Source organism: Mauremys reevesii, linkage group 2, assembly GCF_016161935.1.
Source record: "Mauremys reevesii isolate NIE-2019 linkage group 2, ASM1616193v1, whole genome shotgun sequence".
In the NCBI taxonomy this organism is placed as follows: Eukaryota; Metazoa; Chordata; order Testudines; family Geoemydidae; genus Mauremys; species Mauremys reevesii.
In genome coordinates, this window is record NC_052624.1 from 184,066,094 (window position 1) to 184,087,275 (window position 21,182).

Consider the following 21,182-nt stretch of genomic DNA (forward strand, 5'->3'; position numbering starts at 1 on the left):
TGATTACTGAATATGAAAAAGTGTCATTAATACAAAAGTGTAATTAATACAAAATCTTTTAATTCTGTTTATGTGAATGAAGTAAAAAGGTGATATCCTGAAAGGTCCTGACTTGACAGCCCAGCTAACTGGTGAGTTTGATCCACAATCAGATGCAGCAAGGACAGCAACAGAGCTAGCTGTCCCATGTTAGGCCTGTGTTCTGACAGGGAGCTACCAGCACTAGTGGGGAGAGTTCAGTGTCCTTATACATTCAGTTCTGGGGTCTCTCTGCTGAGGCTGCTAGTGCCAAGGTGCAAGTTATGATGGTGGGTATCACTACGCCAAATTATCACTTTTATTATCTGTGTTATGGTAGAGAACCCAACCTAGACTGTGACCCTGTTGTACTAGGTGCTGTACAAACACATATTAAGAGACAGCCCAGGCCCCAGAGAGTTTAGGATCCAAATAGGCAAGATAGATTAAAGCTAATAGGGAAAAGAGAGGCATGAGTGACTTTCCCAAAGTCATAGGATAGGAAACTGGTGACTAGAGTGAGAAGCACCCAAATTTGATTAAAGAAATATGCAAGCCACATGATCCATCTAGGAGTGTGACACTGTGTATGAGCAATATGGGAAATGCCTGATTGCAACACACCTTTGCAAAATCATTTTTTAGGGGCTGGAGAGACTTTCAAAACTGAAGAAGTGGGTATTCACCCACGAAAGCTCATGCTGCAAAACGTCTGTTAGTCTATAAGGTGCCACAGGATTCTTTGCTGCTATCTCTGGTGAGGTGGTCTTCCGCCTCCCAAGTGACTGGCAGCCTGGGACCCCTGCAGGGCATGTGATTGTGTCATCCGGGTGGTCCCTTTCCCGCATCTGCCCCCTTTCTGGAAGAGAGGAAACAGGAATCCCTCCAAACGCCTCCCTCCATTCCCAACCAGCAGATGGCCCCCTTGGTCTCTCTCTCTGCAGGTTAGGTGACTCCGGCGAAAGCAAGGAGGGGCTGCTTAATGCCCCTAATCTGTCCTCTCTCCCTCTGCGCATGGTGTGTGCACAGAAACTCTCCCTGCGGCGGGCAGGGCTGCCAACATGTCTCCCTGAGGGCGATGCTCTTGGGGGCTGGCAGGCGGACGCGTGTGGCCCGCGGGCGGCTGTGCGGGAGCTTCCCGGCCGCTGATCGCTCTCGCGAGGTGAGGCGGGGGCTGCGCAGGGCCCTCCCCGGGGCAGGGCTGCGAGCCGTGCGGGACCGGCCGGGAGCGAGGCATTTCCACCTCCGCCCACGCCTTCCGCTGGCACCTCGGGGCCAGGAGGTGCCCGCCCGCCCGGCGGCGGCAGGAGGAGGAGGAGGGGACTGCAGGGGAGCGAAGAAGGAAGGAGCCGCGGGGGCTGAGCGCGGTATCCGCCCGGCGTTCCCGGCTGACCCCGGCAGGAGCCAGGAGGAGCCATGTAGCGAGAACCCACTGAGCTCCTCCAGCGCGGCCACTTGTTTCCCCCGCGAACCAGCCGCTCCCCATTTTGCTGGCGCGGGGAAGAGGGAGCGAAGTAGTTTCTCCAGCCGCAGCGCCGCCACTGCCGCCTGCCCGGGCCACGATGAGCGACGAGAGCTCCGAGGTGCCCCGGGAGCTGCTAGGTGAGCCCCGCGCCTCTCTCCCTCCGGGGGCCGGGTGTCTGCGGTCTGAGCCTGCTGGGGGGGGTTGAGGCCGTCGGGCGGGTGGCGCTGGTCACTGCCCGCCCCAGCCGCGCCGTGGGGAGGCGTGGTGGGAAGGTGCCGCGAGGGCCCAGGTGGGGTGGGGAAGTCAGCGAGGGAAAGCCATGCTGCGGCGCCTGGTTTTTGGCACGGCTGCTGGAGAGATTTGCTGCTGGGGGGGGCGGGATTACAACCTTTGAAGCCCTAGAAATAGCAGCCCAGTCCGGTGCGTTCAGCAGCTGCAAGCCAACAAAAACCGGAGTGAAAGCACCGCATTAACCATTTCAGTGGCTGAAAAGTAGACAGGGCATGTCCCCACCCTGGAAACATATAGTGATATTATACCTGGGCCTTCATGACAGCGCAGCATACAGCAGTGGCTCTCGACCAGGAGTACACCAAGGTCTTCCAGGGGGTACTCAACTCACCTGGATCAGTGTTTCTCAACCTGGGGGTTGTGCCTCCCAGAGGGGTCACGGAATGGGTTTAGGGGGGTTGCAAATGCGGGGCCTGCATTAGGGGGTAGCGAGCAAGTCAGTTGCCCAGGGCCCCACACCAGAGAGGGTTCTGCAAGGGTATATGCATCAGCCCCGGGTGATGTGGCTCGGGCTTCAGCCCTGCTTCGCAGGGCACTGGCTTCAGACAAGGCTCACAAGTGAAAAACAGGAAGACAAATCAGCCTCCTGAAAGCGGTACAGTAGTCTGGAAACTACCTGAAAGCAGTACAGTAGTCTTGAGAACCACTGGTATACACCGTGTCAAGGTTGTTATATATAAATGGCAATCCTTGAAAGGAGTAACCTGTAGGTTCAGCATGGAAAGCAAGTGGTTAAAGGTCTGTTGTTTTTATTTAACTTGCAATAGCAAGAAAATGTGTAGTTTAAAACTACTCTTAACCTCTCCATCTCCTTCTATGCCCTTATGCATAGCTATGGTGCCATATGCAATTGTTAGGAGCGGAATACCTGTGCATAAGGGTATGAGTGAGGGAGGATATTTCAGAGAGCCTTAACTGACATTTTCTTGGCTTTTGACATGTTAGAGCAGGGGTCGGCAACCTTTCAGAAGTGGTGTGCCATGTCTTCATTTATTCACTCTAATTTAAGGTTTTGTGTGCCAGTAACACATTTTAACATTTTTAGAAGGTCTCTTTCTATAAGTCTATAATATATAACTAAACTATTGTTGTATGTAAAGTAAATAAGGTTTTTAAAATGTTTAAGAAGCTTCATTTAAAAATAAAATGAAATTCAGAGCCCCCCGGACCGGTGGCCAGGACCCGGGCAGTCTGAGTGCCACTGAAAATCAGTTGCCTACCCCTGTGTTAGAGCACACACTTCATTTTATTCCAGCGTATATATCTTTTTGTAATTCAGTTCTCTGGGAATGCAATGCATAAGATAGTGTACAAAGAAAAAGAGTATTTAATGTTTCTTACTCTCTACAAATCACAACTCATCACAAGTGGTGCTAAAGCTATTTGGGAGCTTCAACGCCATGAATTATAAGTATAGTATGTGGTGGGGCTAGGTGTAGACAGAGAACATTTTGAACCATCAGTTTTTTTTGCCTGCCTTTAAAACAGCCAAATGTATTTAACTGTTGAGCAGCTAGCATGTGTTAAAGTTGTGAATGAATTTCCACTATAAATTAATACGTGATGGGTTAAGGTGTGTCACCTATGCTAAGAGAACCATGGAGCAAAGCTGAGTCATTATGACACCTCTTCCCCAAATCAGACATTAGATTGTACCATAAAGTACCAACATCTGTTACTAACTTGAGTCAAATTTCAGAATTTTGCTCTGATCTTACAAGCTTATCTACATAGGCGGACTTGCTATTGCAAGTTAAATAAGAACAACAGACCTTTAATCACTTGCTTTCCATGCTGAATCTACAGGCTACTCCTTTCAAGGCTTGTTGTTTATATATAGCAACCTTGACACAGTGCATGCCAGTGGTTCTCAAGACTACTGTACCGCTTTCAGGTAGTTTCCAGACTACTGTACCGCTTTCAGGAGGCTGATTTCTCTTCCTGTTTTTTTTCACTGTGATCCTTATCTGAAGCCCCTGCCCTGCATGGCAGGGCTAAAGCCCAAGCCCCATCACCCGGGGCTGAAGCATGTAACTTAACCTTGCAGAGCCCCCTGTGGTGTGAGGCCCTGGGCAACTGACCTGCTTGCCACCCCCTCACTGAGAGCCAAATATACTTCAGTGGGGCTCTGCATGGGTCCAGGGTTCTCTTCACACGGATCAGCATATAGTATTGGGGGGCCTTAGTGACTGTGTCTAATTTATATTTTTGTTTGCTTACGTAATTTATGATGAAGAGAACACTTTGGTCATACTGGAATATTTCATGAGGAGGAAAATTTAATTTTCTTGCTAGACAATCAGGATTCCCTAGTGATCTGAGAGCTCTGTGAAAAGGACACTGAGCAAAACTGAATGGGTAAAACACAATGGCTAAACTGGGAATCTGAAAGCTTGAATTCTAGTCCCAGTTCTGCCACATGCTTCCTATGTGACCTTCAGCAGGTCACTTGGGACACAATATTCAAAAGTGTCTGTGCTAATTTTGAAACACTTGCAGCCTGGTTTAAGAGGTACTTGTGTCTCAGGTTGGGCACCCAGAAATGGAGACAATCAAAATAAGTGTAAAAGCAGCAAAGAGTCCTGTGACACCTTGTAGACTAATGGACATATTGGAGCATGAGCTTTCATGGGTGAACACCCACTTCGTTGGATGCATGAGGTATTCACCCACGAAAGCTCATGCTCCAATACGTCTGTTAGTCTATAAGGTGTCACAGGACTCTTTGCTGCTTTTACAGATCCAGACTAACACGGCTACCCCTCTGATACTCAAAATAAGTGAGTAGTGAAAATTTGGGCCTTAGCTTCCTGTTGCCTCAGATTTCTGGTCTGTAAAATATCTTGAAAAATGCACTTGCTAGTGCTGAGTAGGAAACTATCTTATGTGGGAAATTCTGTAAAATTTTGTATTTGAAACAAGTTTCTAGCTCTTAGGCCATGGCTACACTTGCAAATTTGCAGCGCTGCAGCAGGGTGTGAAAACACAACCTCTCCAGCGCTGCAAATTGCGGCGCTGCAAAGCGCCAGTGTGGTCAAAGCCCCAGCGCTGGGAGCGCGGCTCCCAGTGCTGTACGTTATTCCCCACAGGGAGGTGGAGTACGGACAGCGCTGGGAGAGCTCTCTCCCAGCGCTGGCGCTTTGACTACACTTAGCGCTTCAAAGCGCTGCCGCGGCAGCCCTGGTTACAAAGATGCCCTTAGTGTGAATTGGTGCTGTGAATTTTTCCTGAGTCTCTACTCCAGTGCCTCTGATGGTCCTTTATAGCTTTCCCGGTCAACTGCACTGTAAAATGGACAAGTTTGTAATCAGTTTCACTGTTGCTCTTTAAAACCCTGTGTGAAACTGACAAGAATCAAGTCAACTTCAGTCTGCTGCTGCTTGAGAAAGCTGTGAACGGTGGCAGAAGCACTTGGAGCTATTAACTGGGGAGGAGGAATCAAAAGATAAAGGCTGGGGTGTGGCTGGGTAAAGTCGTGGAGATACCACCAATACTCCTCTCACAGCAGCCATGTGGCCCGGAGGGACTGAGTTTCTGACTACCACTGGCTGCAAAACAGAATTCCCCTCCTGAAAAAAAGTCACACCTTTTGAAAAAATGTTCATCCCAAATTGGCAAGGTGGATTTGATTTAAATCAAAATGATAGAAATCATGATTTAAATCACTAGTCAGAAAAACTTGATTCAATCATGGATTTCTACATAAAAAGGCATTCTTGTTGGTTGTTATAACTTCAGTACATATTCTTCACAACTCAGAGATAAATATAGATTTCATTTTTAGAAGGTACACACTAAACATTTTTAAAGTGATTTATTTTGAAAACTTTTCAGATTAGTTTTATTGCTATATCAGAAAATGAATGATTGTTTGGTTATTTCATTTACCAAAGGTAATTGAAGCAGATAGTTCAGCTCCCAATGACTTCATAAATATCTCCAATTCAACAGGTTAATCATTAATATTTGGAGGATTTTCTTGTCATGCCGTATTAGGAGGAGAACATCACCAGACAGACATTTAAATTGTTTTATTTAACTAAAACAATGTTATGTATTCTGGATTTTTTTTCTTCAACAGCATATAATATTTTAACCAAAAATTTTTTTTAACAAAACAAGCATATGAAATTTTGAATTTAATTAAACATTCAAGTTTTTTAAAATTGAGTTTGTTTCTGTTAAAATTGTTTTTAACTAAAATAGTTAAATGAAATATTTCTTTAAAAAAAAATAAAAAATTTAGCCGACTGTGTCAGCCAGGTCAACGTGAGAAACTTAAAATATTGGCTTCTGCAGCTAACTCAGTCGTCTTCACCTTCATTTTCCTGTTTGTTCATAATCTGGAAAAGAAAAACAAGTTTTCCTGCTTTTTCAGGTCCCAAACAATTTCTCAATTTGGAATAAATTAGTCCAAAGGAAGAAAACAGTCTTTCTACACCGGCAGAAGAAGCTACTTCTGTTAAAAGTGAGATTGTCACTTCAACAGTCTCTGAATCCAAGTGCTTAAGTGACTTCCATCAGTTAATTGTTGTGACTTTCTTTAAAACATCAGCAAACATGTATTTCTTGAATGGTTCACTCTTAGCTCTGAAGTTTACTATAGCTGGCATTATGGGAGGGATGATTGCTGGATGTCCATGTCATAGCCAACTCCTCTTCTTTGGCAGTTAAGGTTTGACCCAGGTACTTAGTATTGAGAATATTTGCAAGAAAATGAGCTGGAGATAGTGCTTGTCCCATTCGTGTTTTTTTTTTTTAATGCTTGTACTTTAACTCTCTCATTGCATATTTCTCTTCTTAAGATCTCACTCAGTTCCTTCTGAATTTCAACAGCATCAGCAATAAAACAGCTATTTCTCTGCATTTTGTTCAAGGTTACAGAAATAGGCTTCAGGGTACTCAGCATGTGTTCAACATTTCTCTTAAGCCATTCAATGTTAAGAGCTTTGGCTGTGACAGTGACATCTATTTTTTCACGATTTTGTTCATAAACTGTCATCAGATTAGGCCAGTTCTTGATATAGTGCTCAAAACAGCCTACTACTGAGTTCCAGCGCACGCCTTGTGGGAGAGTTAGCTTGGTTCCTCCCACTTTTTTCAGAGCAGCTACTGCAAAGTGGTTGTTACAGAAGTATTTTGCAATTTCACCAACAGTCTTTATTTCTGGAGCACTGAAGTCTTTGGCTAGGAGGTGCATCGAATGAGCATTGCAACCATATGTTGTTAGCATGGGACTCTCTTCTAAATAATTTCTTCTCATCTTGGATACATTTGCAGCATTGTCTGTGACCAAGCTGCGTACTAGACATTTGAATTTTTTTTTCACAGTTTGTTATAGCTTTTGCTGCTACTTGCAAGTATTCTGCTGTGTGTGTCTTTCCTGATGTATCAATTGTTTCTATAAGGAAGACATTTCCCTTCTTCTGTTGTCACACAAGCACATACAACAGGATCATTGTGGACATTGCTCCATCCGTCAAGACTCAGGTTAACAATTTTACCCTCTAGACCTTTTGCACACTGCTTAATTTCTCTTTCATACACTTTATCCAGCAATTTGCCCGTGACATCTGCTCTCTTGGGTGGACTGTATCCTGGTCGTAATGACTGAACCATATTAATGAAGTGTGGGTTCTCAATCATCGGAAAAGGAGAGTTTGTTGCATAAACAAAATGGGCAATTTTTTTTTAATCAATTACTTCTTTTTGTAATCTGCTATTTCCTATCACAAACTTATCTATGGTTGTTTCTGGATGATGGAGGTTTTTTATTTTATTTTATTTTATTTTAGCTACAGGTGATATACTGTGGCTATGTGATATACATGATGTGACTGAAACACTGTCATTGGCAGATAACTCTGAAACTGTAGAAAATGGGGAGCCTGGGAGCTTTCAGTTAGGATTTTCTGATGGAAAATTGAAATATTCTCTCAAAAAAATTTAGATTGTCTGGAAACGGCATTTCCCATTGGAAAATCATTCCAGCAGAAAATTCCTGACAAGTTCTGTTTCTGACTCATTGTCATACTACTGCTTCCTGCATGCAAAAATCTGGCTTTGTCTAGGCAAGTATGAAAGGTGTGTTGTTAGATTCTAACTAATACTTGAAAAATGTAATGTAGACAGGGGGCGATGCCTTTAACATGTGTTTAAACTGATTGAGTTAAAGCCTAGTTGGGAAGCCTGTGTTTTGGCTTCTAACACCACTCCTTTAAATCTTAACATAAATAAGGGTAAAGTGAATGAATCATAAGAATGGCGATACTGGGTCAGACCAAAGGTCCATCCAGCCCAGTATCCTATCTACTGACAGTGGCCAATACCAGGTGCCTCAGAGGGAGTGAACCTAACAGGCAATGATCAAGTGATCTCTCTCCTGCCATCCATCTCCACCCTCTGACAAACAGAGGCTAGGGACACCATTCCTTACCCATCCTGGCTAATAGCCATTAATGGATTGAACCTCCATGAATTTATCTAGTTCTCCTTTAAACCCTGTTGTAGTTCTAGCTTCACAACCTCCTCAGGAAAGGTTGACTGTGCGCTGTGTGAAGAAGAACATCCTTTTATTTGTTTTAAACCTGCTGCCCATTAATTTCATTTGGTGGCCCCTAATTCTTATATTATGGGAACAACTAAATAACTTTTCCTTATTCACGTTCTCCACACCGCTCATGATTTTTTATACCTCTATCATATCCCTCCTTAGTCTCCTCTTTTCCAAGCTGAAAAGTCCTAGCCTCTTTAATCTCTCCTCAAATGGGACCCGTTTCAACCCCCTAATCATTTTAGTTGCCTTTCTCTGAATCTTTTCTAGTATCAGTATATCTTTTTTGAGATGAGGAGACCACATCTGTACACAGTATTCAAGATGTGGGCATACCATGGATTTATATAAGGGCAATAAGATATTCTCCATCTTATTATCTATCTCTTTTTAATGATTCCTAACTTCCTTTTTGCTTTTTTGACTACCACTGCGTGGACCTCTTCAGAGAACTATCCACGATGACTCCAAGATCTCTTTCCTGATTAGTTGTAGCTAAATTAGCCCCCATCATATTGTATGTATAGTTGGGGTTATTTTTTTTCCAATGTGCATTACTTTACATTTGTCCATATTAAATTTCATTTGCCATTTTGTTGCCCAATCACTTAGTTTTGTGAGATCTTTTTGAAGTTCTTCACAGTCTGCTTTGGTCTTAACTATCTTGAGTAGTTTAGTATCATCTGCAAACGTTGCCACCTCACTGTTTACCTCTTTCTCCAGATCATTTATGAATAAGTTGAATAGGATTGGTCTTAGGACTGACCACTAGTTACCCCTCTCCATTCTGAAAATTTACCATTTATTCCTACCCTTTGTTCCCTGTCTTTTAACCAGTTCTCAATCCATGAAACTATATTCCCTCTTATTCCATGACAACTTAATTTATGTAAGAGCATTTGGTGAAGGACCTTGTCAAAGGCTTTCTGGAAATCTAAGTACACTATGGCCACATGTTTGTTGATAATTTCCCTTTTAAAAAGTACCAGTTATGTATGTTTGAAAGGCTTCTCCCCTCCCGCCCAGTACCATTTTTTCTCTCTCTCAAAAAAGAAAAGTGAACGTAATACTTGTAAGAGGTGTAAGATGGCTGCCCTTGTGGCTGAATTCCTCTCTTTATCCACCAGTGACAGTAATAGTGTAAGCTTCCTGACACCACTTCATGGTTAGTTTGGTCTTTATGTTCATTCAGTACTTGGTTGCTATGCTGAAAATGTCAAAAATGATGTAAATTATTTAAGTTTGGGTGTTGGTTCCATGAGGTGCATATGTAACCACTAGGCCTTGGACTGAAACCAGTACTGCATTTCACAGAGCCTCTGTACAGTGGTCAGGGGTTAACATGTGGAACTGGGCTGGATTCCCATCATAAATTAGGTGTGGAAAAACTCTGTGTTCTATTATTAGAGCCACCTGACCACCAAAATATTAACAATAAAGGTCTGAATTGTGCTGCTACAGCGTGTCCATTGACTTCAACAGGGTTTTCAGATGAAGTGAGCGCATACGTTTGTTCATAGTGTTTTAAAGTAATGAAAAATGAGCTATTTGATTTTTCACATAGTTGGTTCAGCCAGATAATAAATAAGTGGTGCTCCCAAAGTGACTTGTCTTGGGAATATTTTTAGTATCTCAATAGAATGTAGAGCGCTGGTTCTCAAATTTATTTTTTGCAGACCACCTGAAAATTGCTGAGGGTCTTGGCAGATCACTTAATGATCTTTCCAAATGTTGTTTGTACCGTTAGCGAACTATTGTAAAGCGCTTTGGATAAAAGTGCTATGTGTGTATATGTATGTTTGTGTATGTGTGTATGTATATATAAACTTAATAATTTTTTTTATAATAATAATAATTGGAGATATACCAATCTCCTAGAACTGGAAGGGACCTTGAAAGGTCATCTAGTCCAGCCCCTGCCTTCACTAGCAGGACCAATTTTTGCCCCAGATCCCTAAGTCCAATGCTCAAACCACTGAGTTGTGTGCTTTTTTTTGTTCTACAAATAAAAGCACACAACTCAAAATTTTTTATATCAGTAGTCTTACCTTTCTAATGTGATGGATGTGCCCTCTCTCCCCCACCGTGGCAACCCCCAAGCTGGGGCTGGGAAGGAGGGCCATCTCTCCCTGGCAGCTCTGGAGCTGGGGAAAGTCGCCTCTTTCTCTGACCGCCGCTGCCCTGCATGTCCCAAATCTCTCCCACCCCTTCTTCTCACCCCACTGCTCCCTCCCACCTACTCCCTATTCCTCCCAAGGCCACCACCTCACCTTACATGTGCGTCTTCTCCAGTGTCCAGGCACCTAATTAGTGGAGCGTGTCTCCACTAATGAGGTGGGTGGCCCTTCATTCTCCTGTGTGTGGCTGCCCAGGCGCGCACTTTAGAGGGAACTAACCGCAGACCACCTGAATGGACCTCGCAGACCATGGACCACAGTTTGAGAACCTCTGGTGTAGAGAAATATTAAATGACATTACTGCTGTGTGCAGAGTAAGACTTCAGTACAAGTCTAATCTCAGGACAACAGACTTGTTCATTAAATAGCTGAGTATATGACAAACTTCTCATAAATGTGGCTTTATTTTTTTTATTGGAGTCAGATTGGTGCTTGTATAACCTCTATTAAATGAGTGCAACAGAGAAGTGCAGGGTAGAAAAATGTCAGTTAATACAATAAGACTGTGAGGAATTTTCCCTGAAAGTTTGAAAATATTGTTTGTTTTCTTTTAATCTCTACTTGACAATGGAAATATTGATTAAGGTGTTCTCCATTATTTCAGAAAGTATCAAGGATGTTATTGGGAGGAAGATTAAAATTTCAGTGAAGAAAAAAGTAAAGCTAGAAACCAAGGGAGATAAAGTGGATAACAAAATATTGGTAAGTACAGTATAGTAACTCTAATTAAAGTAGACAAACATTTAGGTGAAGTTCATTTCAGCTATTGTTAAGAAACTAATTCTCCAAATGTACCCTGACCTATGTATCATGTGTTTTCTCTTATTTTCTTGCCTTGTGTGTTTGAAAACTGTACATACATCTCTAGGTTATTGGTCAGAACTTCCAATAAGTCATTCTTGTTGTGGTCTGACAGACTATTCTGTGAACATATCTCAAAATAAAGGGGACCGTTTGTGGATTCCTTGTGTTCCTTAGACTCTTCCCATCAGTGGGAATTCTGAGTGAGCAAGAAACACAAGATCAAACCCATAAAGAATTGTATCTCTTTTAAGAATTTGTAAACTGGGTCAAACACCCTGTTTCTCTTGAGGCTACTACACTGCCAAAGAGTATAACACTAACACTGTCTAGTCTTTTAAGAGACTAATCTAATATTTGTATTTGTTTGTTTTGCATAGGTTGAGAATATTATAGTTAAAAGTAAATGCTTTTTGTATGTGACCCTATCATTATTTCTAAAACTGTCAAGGAGGAAAAAGTAAAGTTAATCTCATTCAAATACATTTTCCTGTTTTCTCAAGGCTAGTATGTCTGTCCTTTTAGATAAGCAGAGAACTGTAGTAATGTGATGGTACTGGTACATATTCTCCTCTTGCATACTTGGATGTGTATTAAAAAAACAAAACAAAAACAACACATCACAACCCCTGGGCCTTCATTTGCCAATGTGTTTGAAACATGTATGTGGGGAGAAGCAGAGAAGGATAACGAAATACAAAGGACTCAAAGAACAGATTAAAAATTTGTATTAAAGCCAATGTTAAAAAAATTATATAATACATAGGTTGGGAAAAGTGTGTCTGTACATCTGGGTATAGTGCTTAGATTATCCACAAATATAAAGTTAGTTTTCAAAAGTCATATGATACATAGAGTACATAATCAGCAGTAACCTAAATTTAGGTGAATAGATTTAACAATACAGTTTAGATATTAGAATCCGAATACTCAGGTACATCACTCATGAAAAGTTGTACAGATAGTTGGTTGTGGAAAGCAAAATATATCAATGAGAAGAGATTGTCCCTCAGTAATTGAGAATTAGGTAGGTTGTCCATTTAGAAAATACAATCCATGAGGAACGTATTTCAGTTAATTTCCTGACTGTGCTTTACTACTATAATATTTTACAGGATATTTTGAAACAGGTTGCATTGTATCAGTAAAGCTGGCATAGATTTGGAAGTTTTTGTTTCCAAGAGCAGGTTCTTGTAGTTCTGTGACAAGAGGCACTGAGTTGGTATTATTTGTGTTTTGGAAACAAGTATTTCTTAAATCTAAATGTGTGAATGGTTTGCATTCTGTCTTCATAAAGTATGTTGGTTATTCCTGGTCAGTATTGATGTTTATAATAGTCTGTTTTTCTGTGAGAACAACTACTTAAGGAATTTGAAATATCTTCTGCGTAACATCTGTCCAAGGATTTTTTTATATGCAACTCTAGGGCCTACAATTTCTATTAGGTTGGGAATGTGAATGTTGATTGATAGCCACTATTTATTTGAAAGCCATGTTTACAGAGTAGGCTGTCAGATTCTCTGAAGCAGTAACATTTGATTGACTTTTGACTTACACAGAATAATTATTGTTATCAATAGCAGAATATACTGTGGAAATATTGTCCTACTATTCAGGATTAATGGAAAATACTCTTAAAAATAAGATTAGCCTGGGTCCGTGTGAAGCAGGTTTTATATTTCTTTTTCCAAGTTTTGTGACTTCATGTATGAATTTTTTTATTTTAAATGTATAAATGTAAATCGTGTCATGTCAGCACAGTGACCATTTTTATCCACCTACACAAAGTACATGGCAGGAAAAGAATGTCAGGCTTTCAACTGTAAGGGAAATTTTGAAAGGACATCAGTAAAATTCTAAAAATGTGATGACTCAGATAATTTTGTCTCTTTTGAAATCTAGTCTCCTAAGCTCTCCGCTGGTGATTTTAATGGTCTATGACTGGCTAGATCTACCTCTTTTATGAGTTACAGAAGTGTATGAACATTTATATAAAAATGTTCCATTCACTGCACAAGATGGACTATGCTCTGGGGATGAACCACTGAAGGAGGTTGTTGTCTGTAGGACCCCTGCCTCGCTTGTTGCAGAATTTGGAAGGTGTGTACCTATTGCACACCGCCTAGAGGAACTCTGCTCAAAGGCATGAACAGAAAGAGGAGCTGATAAGGAGGTCTTGTGACGTGGTGGGGCTACGGATGGGGTATGCATAAGGGAGGAGGTGGGGGGAGAAAAGCAGCCAGAACTGTATAAGAGGTTCTGGAGGAGCTGGAAGAGGGCCTTCAGTCTGACATATATCTAGGTAGGGTATGCCAGAGTCTCCCTCTTGCTGCAGAAAGAATAGGTGTTAGGGGAGTTTATGAACTATGCCAGGTACATGCCCATGATCATGGCTCCATGGAGGAGCCACCAACTAATATCCCTGGTGGGCTGTGGAACCACAGTGGAGTAGAGGCTGGCCCATTGGAATTCATCTCCCTCCTCAGGTGGCTGCAGGTCCCGCCACTTTGGTGTGAGGGTGGGACATGAGAGGCAAGGAAGTGAATGGTAGGAAGCATGAACACGTGCAGATGTTTCCTAGGTGTGGTTTGGAGATAGTCCATCTGGATGTCGTTCAGCTGACTTATTACTTACCGTGGGTGGCTGAGGAGGCTCACGGGGATCAGGGTTATGTACCTGTTGTGGTTTCTGGGAGACAGTGGGCTGAAGCCCACCCATAGCTAAAGACCCTCCCCTTTAACCAGTGAGGTGGTGCCAATGAACTCTGGGGACAACAAATGAAAAAACAGTAATGGGAATGAAGATCATAAGGTATAAATCAGGGATAGGTCTCTCAAAACTAAGCCTGCCCCCTCAGCCAAGAGGGTGGAACCACTGATACCAGGCTACTAGTGACTTCTCAGGGCCACAAATAAAAATACAGTATCATCGGGAGTGAGGTCAAAGGTTATTAATGAGGGCTCCAGAGGGGGACACCAAGCAGAGAACCCCAGACAGCACCCACTGCTCCTCATAGGTGTCTAAGGAGTCAGTGGACACTGCGTGGAGGCATGAATGGACAAGGGAATGGAAATAGGCCCCACAGAGCACCTCTCCTCCCCCGTACAGCTTCCTCCTCCTGGTATGATGGATGGCTGACTTGGCCAGTATGAGAAGGAGGTTGACGAGGAGGTCTTGTGACTTTGTGGGGCCATGGATGGAGTGTGCTAGGACAGGAGCTGTGGGGAGAAAAACGGACAGAACCTCAGTAAGCAGTTCTGGAGGAGCTGGATGAGGGGCTGCAACCTGATGCACTGTGCGGGGGTGTCCCTCTTGCCGCAGAAAGTACAAGTGTCTGGAGTTTATGGACCATGCCAAGTACACGCCCATGTTCTGTGAAGGAGCCACCATGTGATGTCACTGGTGGGTTGTGGGACCAGACTTGAATACAGACTGGGTCCCCTGGGGTTCTTTGCCCTCCTTAGGTGGCAACAGGTCCCATGCTACTTGGTATTGGGGCAGGCCCTGAGGGCGATAAAGTGAATAGTATGAAGCATGAATGCATACAGATGTTTCCTGGACATGGTTCAGAGGTGGATTGGCTGTTTGTCATTCAGCTGTCTCAGGTTGCATGTCAGCGGTGGCCAGGAGGCCCACAGCAATCAGAATTGTATAGACAGAGGCTTGCAAAACAGAGAAAAGATGGTCTTGTGGTTCAGGCAGTTTGCTGCCCTGGGAAACTGGATTCTATCCCTTCCTCAGCTACAGAGTTGCTGTGTGATGCTGGGCAAGTTACTAAAACCAAATTTTCCCCAGGTGATAATTAACAGTGTTCTTCTTTCTGGGATTTCATTTGCAGAAATTTCTGAGCACTCTGCAATTTAAATCAATGAGAGCTGTACCTTGAAATTAAAAATCTCTATATAATGCTAAGCGATTAAAAAATCAGGTATTAGCCACCTCAGATTGGGCACCCAAAATTAATGGACATTTAATACCTTAATCTTTTTATGCTTCAGTTCTAATAGTGTGCAATGAGGAGAAAACAAAATATTGAATAGCTGCTCATCACTTGAGCACCATCCATCCTGTGCAGTGAATGAGGCAGAGTCCTGTGGGAAAAAATATGTAATCATGAAATTAAAAACTGTATCATAATATATAGGCACAAGGGGGCTGATTTAAGGGTGCACTTAATTCTGGCATTTCCTAACTTTGGAGTGCTTGACTTTGCAACCTTTGTGCTCTCTTAGGATAGGTCTGTGTGCATTAAAACAGTGATGTTTAAAAATATATTAGCCAAGAGTTAACATATTTTGAAACACCACTCATTTTCACAGTCTATACCAGTCCAGAGAGGTTAAGTGATGTACTCAAGATCACAGATGAAGTGTGTCATAAAGCTGGGAATAGAACCCAGGTCTTCTGTCTCCCAAAGTGGTGTTTTAATTACAAGACCTTTTATCCTTCCTTGACAGTAAAATAATACAAAACCCCCCAACTCTTCAAGAAAATGAGATTATTTAAAAATTACTGCACTTTGCAGGTGGCTAAATGCACAAGACCTATGGCCTTGCAATGGAAAATATATTCAAAGTACGGTGGATTTAGGAGCATAACATTAGGCGCTGAAGTTTGAAAGCTGTGATCTTGTGAAGTTGTGACTTAGCTTGTCGCATATTTTTCACTTTTTACAGTGACCTTTTTCTTCCGTTGTTTCCACTTGCCATTGTTTTCAATTTGTCATAATGATGTGAGGAATAAACATGGTGAATGTGACTTACAGTAGAACCCCAGAGTTGCGCACACCAGAGTTACGAACTGACCAGTCAACCACACACCTCATTTGGAACTGGAAGTACACAATCAGGCAGCAGCAAAGATGGCAAAAAAAAGAAGCAACAGCAGTACAGTACTATGTTAAACATAAACTACTAAAAAAAAAAAAAAGGGAAAGCATCAGTTTTCTTCTGCAGAGTAAAGTTTCAAAGCTGTATTAAGTCAATGTTCAGTTGTAAACTTTTGAAAGAACAACCATAACGTTTTGTTCAGCTATGAACATTGCAGATTTACGAGCAACTTCCATTACCGAGGTGTTCGTAACTCTGAAGTTCTACTATACCTTAAATGCTAATCTCCAGCTTGCAGCCTGCAAACTGTCAGCCAGCTACAAAAACCCCAAAATTACTTCAATGAGAGTAGGATCGTCTCTCGAGAATTTAGGCCCAGAACCTCAGCCCTAAGTCCCCCTTGGGCTATTCTGACAGAGCATGGTGCACCTAAAGCTGCCCTAAGTGAGACACTGGAAATTCCCCCATCCTGGAGGAATCCCACCCCGTCTCAGCTCCTCTTTTTCTCTGATGTGTGAGGGTGATTCTGGAGGGTGGGGGAAGGGTGGATGCATGGCTTGAGTGTGCTGTGTTCTATTGAGCACCATCAGCATACCACCCCACCCTACCTCCAAAAGGGTTATTACAAGCCAATGCAACTTAAAAAACAGACCTGAGGCTGCTCTGACCAGGGTTGTTTGTGGTGGAAAGATGGCTAGCACACTTGAGGATCTGGCCTTTGTTGATACCCTAAATCTGTATGTATTCAGATTAAAGGGAATGTCTACACTGGCAGAGTTACATCATCGGCAGTTACATCACTGCTCAGAGAGCGCTGAAGGGAAATCGATGTTGTGTGTTCCCACTATCATCTGCCTGTGCAATACTGTGTTCACACGTGCGGCAGTTGCATCGGTATTCGGAGTGGTACACTCTGGGCAGCTATCCCACAGAGCATTTCTTCCCCTTCTGCCGCTAAGAGTTGTGGGAAGGCGAAGGGGGTCGTGGGGCATCCTAGGTTCTGTCCCAATGCCCCATGATGCATTGCTTCACATCCCAGCAATCTCTGTGCTTCTGTCTGCATTTGGCCATCTTTCAACGGTTTGTGTACTGCGTTCTCTGCTCTGCCTCTTCGGTCTGCAGGAATGGATCCCACACTGTTGACCAATATGCTGCTCGCTCTCACTAACATATCATGAGTGGCAGTGGAGTTATTCCTTAAGCTACAAAGGCAAGAGGAGTTTGACATTGATCTCGCCACGCGTAATAGCTACGATATGAGATTGCTTGTGGCGTTCACGGAGGTGCTGACCACAGTGGAACGCTGCTTTTGGGCTTGGGAAACAAGCACTAAGTGGTGGGATCAGATCGTCATGTACGTCTGGGATGACAAGCAGTGGCTGCAGAACTTTTGGATGAGGAAAGCCACATTCGTGGGACTGTGTGATGAGCTCGCCCCAGCCCTGTGGCACAAGGACACGAGAATGAGAGCTGCTCTGTCGCTGGAGAAGCGTGTGGCGATTGCACTGTGGAAGCTGGCTACTCCAGACTGCTACCGATTGGTTGCTAACCAGTTCAGAGTGGGAAAGTTGACTGTTGGACTTGTGTTGATGGAAGTGTGCAGGACCATTAATCGCATCCTGCTCTGAAAGACCATGACTCTGGGCAACGTGTGTGAGATTGTGGATGCACAATGGGCTTCCCTAACTGTGGAGGGGCAATAGATGGCATGCATATTCCAATTCTGGCCCCAGACCACCTAGCCACTGCATACATTAATCGCAAGGGGTATTTCTCAATGGTTCTCCTGGTGCTTGTGGATCACTGTAGGCGTTTCATGGCCAGTAACGCAGGCTGGTTCGGAAAGGTGCATGACGCACAAATCTTTTGGAACACTGTCCTATTCAGGAAGCTGCAAGCAGGGACTTTCTTCCTGGACCAGAAAATCACCATAGCGGAAGTCAAAATGCCCACTGTGATCTTGGGAGACCCTGCCTACCACTTAATGCTGTGGCTTATGAAGCCATACACTGGGCACCTTGACAGCGGTTCAACAGCAGGCTGAGCAAGTGCAGAGTGTGACTGTTGAGTGTGCTTTTGGCCGTTTAAAGGCCCGCTGGTGCTGCCTATATGGGAGGCTGGACCTAGCCAATGACAATATTCCTATGCTTATAGCCATGGGCTTTACGGTCCATAATATTTGTGAAGGGAAGGGTGAAAGCTTCACTCAGGGCTGGACCGCTCAGGCTCAGCGCCTGGAGGCTGAATTCAACTCCCCTTGGCTCGGTCCACTCTCGACTGGCACGTGAGCCATCGAAGTATCTACAGTGGCCTTTGCAGTGGAGATGGGGGAGCCACTGAGTATCGCGTCCAGCTCTTTGTAGAACCCGCAGTTCGTGGGCACACCACCAGTGTGGCGGTTTGCGTTCCGCAGCTCCTTCACTTTGATCCTGCACTGCAGTGTGTCCCGATCATGGGCCCTTTCTGTCATGCATCATGAAATCTGTCCATTGGTATCATAATTCCTACTGCTGGAGCGCAGCTGGGACTGGACAACCTCCTCTCCCCAAATGCTGATGAGGTCCAGCAGCTCGGCATTCCTCCAAGTGGGGGATTGCCTGGTGCGTGGAGCAGGCATGGCCACCTGGAAAGATGCGCTGAGACCACTGCACGCATCACCGAGCAAACAGGAAGGGGACTTGCAAAATTCTCAAGGAATTTAAGGGATGGGGCTCACGGTTGGTTATTCCCGTCTGTGTTCTGGAGAGTGAAAATGTAAACACAAGCTGATCTCTAGTGCCTCATTTTACTGTTTTAAAAGCTGTCAGGAATAAAGATAGGTAGGAATTCAGTCTGTGTCCAAATGGTTCATAAAATCTCTCTCGATTTTTCTTAGCACAATACTCAAATGCACCACAAAACCCATTATAGACCTAAGGTACATCCATGATATTTTAATTCTCTGGCCAGATGCCCTAAACACACTCATAGATTTCCACCACAACTTCAGCAACCGCCACCCATCCATCACACTTTCTCTAGAACACTTAGTATCAACTTCCTGGACACCACAATGAGCAATGGAACCCTACAGACAACTATATACAGGAAACCTATGGATCACCACAATCACCCCACACATCCAGTAATCACCTCAAACACACCAAGAAATCTGTTATCCAGCCAGGCACTCAGATACTACAGAATATGTTCTGAGGAGAAAGTCTGGGACAGACACTTTAATAGATTTAAAACTATCTTCACCAAACAAGGATACTCCACCAGAGAAGTAGATTGCATCATGGAATGGGCCACCCAAATACCCTGAGAGTACCTACTTCAGTATGGAAAATAACACACCTCTGACTGTACACCTCTAGTTATCTGCCACTCCATATTTGAACCTATATAGGGTATCATTAAACAATTACAACCCTTACTCGATGGGGACCCCATCCTGAAATAAATCTTTCCTGGATCCCCTCTTTTGGCCTTCAGACAACATCCCCAGCCTCACCAAGCTCAGCATCAGAAACAAGTTCCCCACACACCAGGACACATTAACTCAAAGTGGCCCCAGTCCTTGCCATGACAGATGGGAAATCTGGAGACATACATGCACTGCTATGAAGATCAATATACCCCACAACACACACTTCAAGATCCATGAGTTCTATGTATGCCTTCCCAACATGCGGTGTATCTCCTCCAGTGCACTAAATCCTGCAATAACAACTGTGGGTGAAACCAGACAATCACTATGCTCTTCAATGAACTCTCACAGAAAAATGCTAAAAGAAAAAAATAACATATCCATGGGTGAACACTTTTCACAACGTGATCACTCTGTCTGACCTCTCAGTCCTCATTTTCAAAGGAAACCTCCAAAACACCTTCAAAAGATGAGCCTGGGAGCTTAAATTCATAACTTTGGTAACTCATCTAAAAATCCTGGACTTAATAAAGACACTTGACTTATGGCTTATTACAACAATCTGTAACACACTGACTACTTTTTTTGTCTATGACTGCGGAGATGTTAGCTGACCACTTCTCCTTGAATGGTTTCTTATAATACATGTTAACTGCACCTCTACCCTGATATAACGCGGTCCTCAGGAGACAAAAAAATCTCACCGCGTTACAGACGAGACTGCGTTATATCAAACTTGTTTTGCCCCCCGTTCCTTGTACCCTGACCGCCCCCTCCAGAGACACCCAACCCCCCTGTCCCCTGACTGCTCCGACCCCTATCCACCCCCCGCCCCCTGACAGGCACTCAGCGGCAGGAAGTGGAGCAACCTGGCCCCAGTCCGCTCCACCCTGCCAGCTCCCAGCCACGGCGCTCTGCTTCCTGCCCCTGGTGAGTGCGGAGAGGTTGGGGAAAGGATGCCCCCACGCACTCACCTGCGGTGGGAAGCGGAGCGCCATGGCTGGGAGCTGGCGGAGTGGAGCTAGCTGGGGCTGAGCTGCTCTGCTTCCCGCCGCCAGTGAGTGCGGGGAGGTTGGGGAAAGGACGCCCCCCGTAGTCACCTGCAGCAGGAAGCGGAGTGCTGCAGCTGGGAGCTGGCAGAGTGGAGCAGGCTGGGGCCGGGCTGCTCCACTTCTGCTGCCGCTGGTGAGTGTGGGGGGATCCCTTCTCCCAAGCCCCCTCCCCCGAGCAACACGTCTGGGGCCGGGGCAAGAGAAGCAGAGCAGGTTGCTCCCGGGCCCCCGCTAATCCCCCGGGCCACTCTGGGACTGCGGGACCCCCAAAAGTGCCCTCCTACAGCTCCTGCCCCCCGGACCCTGGGGGGGGGGGGAAACCCCTGAATGCCCCTGAGACCTTCTGCCCCTTATCAAACCCCTCAGCCCCAGCCTGGTCTGGCACCCTTAACATGCTGCTCAGAGCAGTGTGTCAGAGCTTTACCGTGTTGTATGTGAACCCGCGTTCTATCGGGTCGCGTTATATCGGGGTAGAGGTGTATTTACGCTAAACAATCTATTCCACCTTGTATTTAGTTGTGACACTCATTCTTTCCCAGACCTGAAGAAGAGCTCTGTGTAAGCTCGAAAGCTTTTCTCTTTCA

General features: G+C 44.3%; 1 protein-coding gene across 4 annotated transcripts in view; it reads left to right on the plus strand.

Moving 5' to 3' along the window:
* The first annotated feature begins 1,054 nt into the window (after window positions 1-1,054).
* The window catches only part of CARMIL1 (capping protein regulator and myosin 1 linker 1), a 263,150-nt gene continuing 243,022 nt past the window's right edge, over window positions 1,055-21,182 (plus strand). The window contains exons 1-2 of one of the 4 annotated variants that reach the window (XM_039524735.1): window positions 1,055-1,620; window positions 11,109-11,206. In XM_039524735.1, the coding sequence (XP_039380669.1) occupies window positions 1,581-1,620; window positions 11,109-11,206 (138 nt within the window). In that variant the 5' untranslated portion in view covers window positions 1,055-1,580. The remainder of the gene's footprint in view (window positions 1,621-11,108; window positions 11,207-21,182) is intronic. The other 3 variants (XM_039524736.1, XM_039524737.1, XM_039524738.1) reach the window with 3 other exon arrangements.